Genomic DNA, 10,021 nt, shown 5'->3' with positions numbered 1-10,021 from the left:
CGAAAATGTTAATACCTGAATCTCCTGTAGCATCATGAAGCTACTTTATGAAGACCTTTTGAGTTTGTGGATCAACAGTCAACAGTCAACTTTGAAAAATATATATATGGTGAACACTGAGGCAATTAGGGCTAACCATCCTTCCAAAAGATGTGCAAATAACAATGAATGTCAAATAATTACAAAACTGTAAAACCAAAATAAAAAAAAAAGTTAAAAAAGGCATAACATTCCAGATGATACAGTAATCTCCAGGAGATGATTTGATGAGTCGGGTCTGTATAAGCACCATAAACCCTGGAGATAAATCAGTAGTAGTAGTTATTTCATTCAACCTCATTCCTCCTCCTCCTGTTCTGGTAGGTTGCCTGGGCAAGGCTCCATGGTAACAGCGACGCCCATTCCACTCCGTCCAATGGGCATGTCTGTTATGTATGTCCATTCGTTGCTCTCTGGAATATAGCACTCCACACTGGACAGGAAGCCGCCCTGGTTAAAGCCACCTGAGGAATATTAAAACAAGCACTGGTCAGTATAGGAGGTCACTGGTCAGTATAGGAGGCTATTCTAAAAATGTAATGCTGTTAAACTGCTGTCTTAACTAAAACATAGCTACATCTGCAACAGAATATATATCAGAACGAGTCCTGATGCCCGCATCTATAACTCATGTCCAAAAATGTACTCTCGTCAAACCGCTTTCCTTTCTGTACTAAAAACACATTTCTGCAACAGAACCCGAAAAAAATCCCACCACCGAGAGCTGTTTTTGTGGTTAAATCTACTATGGTTACCACATTTCAGCCAACTATGAACTGTTAACACATAGCTTCCACACCAGGCAGCCATGATCTGTGCCTACATAGAGTGAGAGTGAATATCCAGCCCTAGTCAACAGTGTCTTGTACTGGAAACAAAACAGAATTGAAAGATGTTTTCGTTGATGTCCACCAAGGTGCCCTTAGCCAAATAGCCTGGTAAACAGTGATTCTCTCTGTTCTGAGCGAGTTCACATGAGGCACCCTTGGGATGGTGTGTGTCCCTGCCTGTGTGCTCCTACCTAGAGCGAATATCCTGCCCTGGTAGACGGTGACGCCGTGGGCGCTGCGGCAGTGTCTCATGGACGCCACGGGTTCCCACGCGTCCCTCACCACGCTGTAGCGCTCCACGCTGCTCAGCTGCGTCCGCCCGTCATAGCCCCCGATCGCATACAGGTAGGTGTCCACACACACCAGGCCTAAAAGAGGGGCATGTTTGAGGTTACTGGGTTTAAGAGTGAAGACTTCACATATACAGAGATACTTTTTGTTTTCACAGATGTCACCGCAGACACTCCGGATTAATCTCTGTTTTGAATTCTTTTTTATTTGTTTAGTTTCTGTCATTTTTTCTGACTGCCCATCAGCCAATCTATTATCCAGCAATAGCCCTGAATGTTAAGGGGCAAAATGTTCCAGCCATTCTTGTCATTAAGATGATTAGTTATGAAGGGACAAGATCTGAGACACAAAAATAGCTTTGAATACTTGGATGTGTAAGTAACCATCCTCATAATCACATGAACTGTTTATACCTGTCAAACCAAATGTAATCTTCTTATTGTAAACAAAACAACCAAAGTCTCTACAAGCTTTTCATAGCTTCAGAAAAAGAAATACAGCTACCCATTCCATAACACAGACTGCAATCAAAAATCATGTGGCACACACGAACACATGAAAGTTTGAAAAGTTTCAACTAGATTCTCTGCAAGCTTTTGAGGGCTTTAAATAAACAAAAAAGAGCACCACAGACTGCAGGCGAATCATCTCAAATACATTAAACTCAGATGCCAGGTCACCTTACAGAGGTTACAGAGGTTTAAGGTAATTAGTCATGCGAGGCCATACTCACCCAAGCCACTCCGCACCGAGTGCATGGGGGACAACTGTTGCCAAGTGTTGGTGTCCGGGTGGTAGCGTTCCACTGTGTTCCAACGGTTCTCTCCGTCAAACCCCCCCACCACATAAAGAGCCCCCCCACACGCGGCCACGCCAGCTCCCAGCCGCGCCACAGACATGGGGGCCACAAAAGTCCAGCGGTTGGTCTCAGGGTCATACCTGTCACAATGAGACAATGCACAGTACTGTCACCATCACCTTTCTCCAGATATATATATATTTAAAATACATTAAACACAATTCCAAAAAGAGCAGAGGAGCAATCAAGAAACTGGCCTCCAAAGCATATATTTCTCATCATCCTCCCGTCGAGCTTAGGGAAAATGAACTTTTTATTGATAACCTTGTTCTAAGGCAACCATCACTAGATTACAATCCCTCCATTCACTTGAATACAGGCCCCTCTGTTCTTGAGAAAAAGCCTCCGTTACACAATCTTATTATGGTGCACCAGGATTTACATGGACTTTGCATTTAATGCTGCCCTGAACACATAACCCCTGAAATCCTGGCAGTTGACCACAACTGAGCAAATTGTGACATTCAGTAAACCTATATCAGAAGTACACAAAAGGGACTTGTTCTCTGAGGAGAAATGGTAGACACAGTAGGCACATCTGCATGGCAAGCCACCAATGGAATGGTAGCCCACTGCTTAGCAAGTTAAATGGTTCTGAGTAGCTTTGTCAGTCACAATCAGGAAAGACAGCTGACTTGTTTCCTCTCTTAAAGCTATGTGGTTTACACTGTGTCAAAGTAGACCTTTGTGTCTTTAGTCACATCCATTACTACACAACCTCTTTCTGTTTTTCCACCACTCCCTGTTTGTTTCAGTCAGTGCTCAACACTGGCATAAGCTTTAGGCGCTTTGTCGGTCACGATCTGAGAAGACAGCTGATATGTTTCCTCTCTGAAAGCCACATATGTGGTTTCCATGATGACACGCAACTGTGTCAAAGTAGCCCTTTGTGTCTTTAGTCACATCCATTACTACACAACCTCTTCCCGTTTTCCCCCCACGCCCTGTTTGTTTCAGTCAGTGTTAAACACAGGCTTTGTCCTGCTGTGTTGGGACACACACAATCCACAGGTGTTTTATAACTTTCATCAACCAGAAGTAGGCTAATGTCTGGCAACACCTTAAGTCAACATGGTGGTGCTGTATGATGTCAGGAGTATCCCATCCTTGAGTGGGGGCTTTTTGCCGGTCATCTGCTGGATCTCAACAGATGCAGATTTAACACTTATTTATCCAAGCATGTACCTACACATGTACTGGGACTGGATTTAGTCAGACTTGTGTAGAATTTTGCCCGCACTGTAGAAACATACCAATATCTGTTGTTTATATGTTGTTTTGGTAATTAGTGTAACACTAAGGTAGTTATAAGTGTTACGCCGGTGTTACTCCAAACTAGTACACAGGTAACATAGACACATCACCTCCCCAAACTAAAGGTAGATAGATCAATGTGGCCTGTTTACTCCTATTACGCAATATGATATGAAACAATACAACGCGATAAATAAAGCTGCTGAGATATTGCACTAACTGGATTAAATATCGGTATTGAATAGCAGTGGCCTTTTGTCTGAGGGGCAGTGTGAATTTAGCAGGACTACATACACAGCCTAAATTTCTATACAGATTAGTGTTTCCCTTTGAACTGTTCACGGAGCAGTTAAAGCATTCCTAACGAGATTGACATTCCTAAGTGGTGTGTTTGGCCTTCCCTGCTTTCAGTTTGACCGGGTTGTTTTTAACACACGCCTCAACTGCTGTAATTCTAAAAGAAGCCCATGTCTTTATGTTGTATCCATTGAGCTTAACGTAACACTATCCAGACAATTTATTGCCGAAAAGGGAAAAGATCTTAAATACTAAATCCACTCCATAAGACAGTGTTGTGAAAGCACTGAGCACTCTGGTGTCTTGGCACCAATGGCAGAGAAGCATGTGGGCATGAGGAAACAATAGCAGCATAATTTACCTCCGATTGCTCTTCCCTGACAGAATTATGAGTGCAACTGAGGGGACAAACAGCCTTCTTTCTTTTTTCTTTTCTCCCAGGAACACCCTGACTCTGACGGTGAGGAACGGTATGTGGGTTGTGAAACTAAGGCACTCTCACTTTAGGCCTATTCTTGAAGTGTGACTGTGAGTGTGCCTGAAACCCATCCTATCTTCACGCTCCACTGTACGGAGGGTGATCTGAGTCAAAACACTCACCAGAAGTGAAGACAGATGTCACGTTCTACGCTGTACTCTTAGGGCCTGATTTACTAATATGCGAGCGCTTCTTAATCTGCGTTCGCAAATTAACGCACGGTGTTTTAGCGCATTTTAGTTGGTATTTATCAAACCAGATCGCGCTGGGCAATCTGTGTTTACTCCGCCCTATATAGCGCCTGATTTACTAACATTGCGACCGCTGCTTAAACTGCGTTCGCACATTAACGCACGGTGTTTTTCCGTATTTTCCGTGGTATTTATTTAGGAAGAGAAAATGAAGCTACAGCAAGTGGAGATTGATATATTGGTTCACGTTCGCTCAATCACTGAACCTGATTCAATGTGTGCGCTGCTATAATGTTGTTCTGCCCGCCATCCCCTACAGCAAGATGTTTAAAAGAACACGATTATAAAGAATATGCTATTGGTGGCATTAATGCATAAACTGTCTATTATAACAATATAGATGTGTACATGGCGAGATTAATAATTTCTACAAGGGACATGGGTTCACTACAATATATATGGACGTGAGTGCAATCAATGGTTCATATTATGTTCGGAAAGTTTGCGATTTCAAAAAAAGTCCTGTTTGATGTCTAAAATTTCGGCTGTGGCAGTGGGGAAATGTATTGACCAGTGCGCCATAGCAATGCTTCGAGTACCTGTGTGAATATTTGTGAAGGCTGAGATACATCAACTGCTGATACTATAACTGTTTGAAATGATCCGGTGCCAATATTTGCAATGTTTACCAACTGATTAAATGGAATGTGATCTCCGGTTGGAGGGTTAGATGTCATCTCTGATCTGGTTCAGTAATTTAAGTATTGCGTGGCTGGTTAACCTGTACCGTCTAATGATTTGTGGTTCATTTAACTGAAAATGTGTTATGCGAGTTGAAAAAATTATTTCTGTGCGCTGTCTCTGTCTTCTTTCTTCGCCTTTCTCTTATCACTGCTGCCATATCAACGTTTTCAGACTCAATGAAATTGCGCTTGGTTAAGACGTGCTTTTATGAGGCGGAGAATTAGCCTGCAAATTGGAGACGTGCGCTCCACAGGCAGTTTAGTAAATACCACGCATGACATCATTAGGCGCACTTACCTTGTCTCCACCCATGTAAATTGCGCCTCACGCCTACGTTACCACCCACCTCCAAGTTACCTCCCCTGTTCACACCCACAGGCGTTAATATGCGCTGCGGCCCATTAGTAAATACCGTTTTATGTTTACGACCGCTATTTTACGCCAGAAATGGGCGCAATCCTGTTAGTAAATCAGGCCCTTAATGCCTTATCACACCACACCACGAGGCCAGCCACAAGAAAGGAGTCATGTTTCGTCACACGCAGAACTAAGTGAGATCTGTGTTACAACGAGGAGTTTGAATAGCAAGAAAAGGTATAAAGTAACACACACATTCCGATGAGGAAGACCTTTGGAGGAGTCACCAGATGATGATAGTTCACTCTGTGTCATGGTGAGGAGTTTAAATAGCACGAACATATAGGCTAATAGTTCACTCTGTGTCATCATGAGAAGTTTAAATAGCACGAACGTATAGGCCATTAGTTCACTCTGTGTTATCATGAGAAGTTTAAATAGCACGAACGTATAGGCTATTAGTTCACTCTGTGTCATCATGAGAAGTTTAAATAGCACGAACGTATAGGCTATTTGTTCAAGCTGTGTCATGGTGAGGAGTTTAAATAGCACGAACGTATAGGCTATTTGTTCAAGCTGTGTCATGGTGAGAAGTTTAAATAACACAAACGTATAGGCTATTAGTTCACTCTGTGTCATGGTGAGAAGTTTAAATAACACAAACGTATAGGCTATTAGTTCACTCTGTGTCATGGTGAGAAGTTTGAATAGCACGAACATATAGCATATTAGTTCACTCTGTGTCATGGTGAGAAGTTTAAATAACACAAACGTATAGGCTATTAGTTCACTCTGTGTCATGTTGAGAAGTTTAAATAGCACAAACGTATAGGCTATTAGTTCACTCTGTGTCATGGTGAGAAGTTTAAATAGCACAAACGTATAGGCTATTATTTAACGCATTTTTTGTTGACGATGCTCTTTGGGAGGCATCAAATTAGCAAAGTAAATTAAATCGACTAAAAGGATTAAGTCTGTAGTCCTAGATTTATTTTGCTTTTAACAGTTGTTTTGGCATAACTGATCTGTATGCATAAAAAAATGATGCTGTTATAAGAGTCTCTTAAGAGCTGGTTCCCATTTGTGTGGATCTCTATTGTGTTTTCTTTGGGATATCAGGGCGAGCAAGTAAAGCATACCAACCGAAGATTTGACTTAATGCTTATAAGTGTATTCTCTCATAATTTTCAACTAACTGATTTATTTAGGCAGTTAAGACATAGCTCCTAACATACAGTGTTGAGATGTCTGGATCCATGGGAACCCCTTTATGTTGGGAATTAAAACATAGCTCCTAACTTTTCTTTCAGATATCAGGGCAGCAACTGAAATGGCTACTCATTGGTCATACACATATTCTGCAACTAACAATCATTTTTAAATTCATTTTAAATTCAAAAGCATAGCTCCTAACCTTTCTACTGTGCTGAGATGCCTGGATCCCTGTGAGCCTCCAACGGCGTACATGTTTCCGTCGATGACCCCGACTCCGACTCGGTTCCGCGGCGTGTTGAGCGAGGCGTGCTGGCTCCACTGGTTGGTCATGGGGTTGTAGCAGCACAACGCGCCTGACTCTGTGTTGTTCTGGAGCGTCAGGTTCCTGCCGCCCACTGTATAGAGGAGCCCGAACAGCACGCAGGCCCCTAGGCCGCTGCAGGGGGACGGCATCTCGGCCAGCCTGAGCCACGCAACTCGCCCAGGGTCGAACGCCTCCATGGAGGCCAGCGATTGCTGCCGGTAGCCTCCGGCCACGTAGATGAACTGCGTGCCCCGCTGCGGTGCCGGGGGCAACGGTTTCCGCAGCGACATCTCCTGAAAGATCTTGGAGAGGAAGTCCTTGCAGGAGTTGGCCTTGCTGAGGATGGGGCAGTGCTGGAGCTGGCGCTTGAGGAACTTTGCCGGCAGCGCGTAGATGTGCACGGCCTTGAGCAGCGCGTGGAAGTACTGGGCCCGGTTCTCCACATCCCAGTGGACCCACTCGATACAGGCCTCGTACACCTCAACCTCGCACAGCACCTTCAGGCTGTCCTGGCTGATCAGCTCCAGCAGCTGGCAGTGGCTCAAGCTGAAGAACTCCTCCGCTTTGGTGACCTGTGGGAGGGAGAGCAGCACACTTCACTGAGAGGAGAGGCTTTCTTCCAATGATTGCTCTAGTTCTCACAAACTTTCAGCACGGTCAGAGAACAGGGCACAATCAAGTCCACTAAAAAGCATGGACATCTTAAACCCATTAAAAAAGTGAACCAGACAGAAAGAACTAAAACATGGAGCATATTATGGAATACAGAACAGTTCTGGGTGGACCTGACCAATATTCTGTTCACGACACATGCAGTTCCAGTGCAGAATCAGGCTCCAATTGGAACCTCCGATTTCAACAACTTATGGTTTCATCTCTATTTAACAGAAGGGCATGATGTCATGCTGTCCAAGCTTTTTACAGTCATTAGGTAGAATGCTCTTGGATCATTCCATGTAGAATCCGCAGAATTCCCAGAATATTTCCTTTTAGAATTAGAAACCTGTAGGTGAACACACCCTATATGACCCTCTGGTCAGTACACTACTTGCTAATGTCTAGTTGCCTCCACATCTACCAGTGCAAAAGATATGCCACGATGTAAATTCAAGGTGTTAACAAATGTATGACACTTAAGACTATGAAATGCTCTTTAGTACTTATCAGAGTCAAGTTATTTGCTTATCCACATCCACAATTGTTTTTATTCAAATGATACAATTGTTTGGTTTGTAGTAATCAAATAGCATATAATGTTCTGAACTACTTCAGTATCTTGAGTTGTTTGCTCACTGATATTTTCATAGTAATGTGTTCCAAAGACTTTTCTTTGATGCAAGATGCAGTCACTCCTCCGCAACTTTTTCTCAAGATAAGACTTGGTCTGTACTCAGTACATGAATGAAAAAAAGAGCTATGATGTCTACGCTCGGACAATTATGTACTTTTGCCAGGGAACGTTCTGTCACAAATGTGTGTCTCACATATGGGTCAATATCATGTATTATTGACTTAACCAGCCTTGGCAGATGAGCACGTTGCTTTGTTGGTGGTTACTGATTAATGATCTATGACCTACTCAGAGCATGAGTACACACACACACACACACATAGATGCCTACCTCGCTGAAGTGTGTGTTGATATACTCGCGGCAGTGCTTGTGCAGGTCCGTGCAGCCGATCTCCTCTGCAAAGCGGGCGATGCCGATGACGTTAGATGACTCGAGGTTCTTGACCAGAAAGTCGCAGCAGGCCTTGGCCACATCCTCCATCTGGTAGCGCATGGCAGCCAGAAGCATGTGCAGCACGCACTTCTCGCCCACGGTGATGCGTGATGTGTAGGCAAAGTCGATCAGCCGGCCCACCACCTGTGGACACACGTCCCTCAGGGTCACCTCCGATGCGTGGCACTCCCTAAAGTTGCTGGTGAACATGGCTTTGAAGTAGGGGCTGCAGGAAGCCAGTACTAGTTTATGCACCTGGAAAAGAGCAATGGCCTCATGAGGATAGACACACAAGAGCACATACTGCATAAGAGCACCTTAAGAGCACATATAAGTCTGGATTCATTTCCACACCTCCACATCCAGAACTGGCAATGAATGAAAATGGTAATGGAAAAGATATTTCTGGCAAAGCTGCATCCATCGGCTTAAGATTTTTCTAGAAAAGTACAGTAGCACGACCATGTTAACATCATCACCCCTACTTTGAGATACACCATCACAATGCATTGGATTAGAAATGCCATATTCTGGTACCAGCAAGTAAGGCATGGGTTGAGAGCGAACAACTTCTGGTCAAATTATACATACGGCAATGCTTTTACAGTTTAGTGGCCTGTAATTAACCTGTTTGTTTATGAGTTTATAGCCTACTTTGTACTTTATGTAATTTTTTCAGGGTTTCGCATTTAGCCTATGTGTCCTAAGGGATAGTAAGCCAAATGATTAATACAACAGACCTGTGCCTAACATGAACTGATCCAAAGAATGGAACAATACAAAGCCAATCAGAAAACTTTGATATAGCCAGATTTGATCCGTTTTAAACAAGAGCTCTGATCAAATAAAAGGTTTGCAACAGCTAATGGGCATCTTTTTTTAAATTTAATTCTAAGAATGCTATTTATTTTTTGCACTGAGGTGTTGAGACGGAGGGTGGCGGGGGCCATTTTTTCTCAATGTTAAAAGGGGGCCTGCAATGAAAAGTTCAGGAATCTAGGCAACAAGTCTGGTCAACAAGTATTAAGTAACAAAAGAAGAGCTGTTAGGTCATAACATTATTCATTTTTTTTATGAACTAAGAAATAATTCTACCGCTTTCTAGTTTGTTCAGATCTTTATTTATTTGCGGTAAATAATTAAGTCATTCCACACTGCATAACTCTACTTAACATTTTTTTTAAAGGGTGAGTTTCATGTATCTATATTTTTGTCTCAGTGTCCCTACCTTGAAATCCACCACTTTATCCTTGTAGGTCACATGAAGAACCAAGTCACACAGCATGTCATGTCTGCGAAACTCATCCATCATCTGCATGGCTCTGGCTGGGTGGCTCTCTATGGTGTAATCCAGATAGCCAAGGCCCTTCATAGAGGGCACAGCGATGGCTGAGAAATCCTCATCTTTCGTGGGCCTCTTCTTCCTTGGGCATATCAT

The 10,021-nt window shown here is 43.2% G+C and overlaps 1 protein-coding gene across 1 annotated transcript; it reads right to left on the bottom strand.

The window, feature by feature from the left end:
* Positions 1-336: 336 nt before the first annotated feature.
* Positions 337-10,021, bottom strand: keap1a (kelch-like ECH-associated protein 1a; the record flags this gene model as incomplete). The annotated part of the gene is made up of 6 exons (XM_080836624.1): positions 337-503; positions 1,061-1,237; positions 1,894-2,099; positions 6,755-7,431; positions 8,482-8,838; positions 9,812-10,021. The coding sequence occupies 6 exons, from the start codon at positions 10,019-10,021 to the stop codon at positions 337-339; spliced, it is 1,794 nt and encodes a 597-aa protein (XP_080692750.1).

The sequence above is a fragment of the Sprattus sprattus genome (genome assembly GCF_963457725.1).
Source record: "Sprattus sprattus genome assembly, chromosome: 4".
Taxonomy (NCBI): domain Eukaryota; kingdom Metazoa; phylum Chordata; class Actinopteri; order Clupeiformes; family Clupeidae; genus Sprattus; species Sprattus sprattus.
Note: the sequence above shows the minus strand (reverse complement) of the source record. Positions and strands in the feature narration are given on the sequence as shown.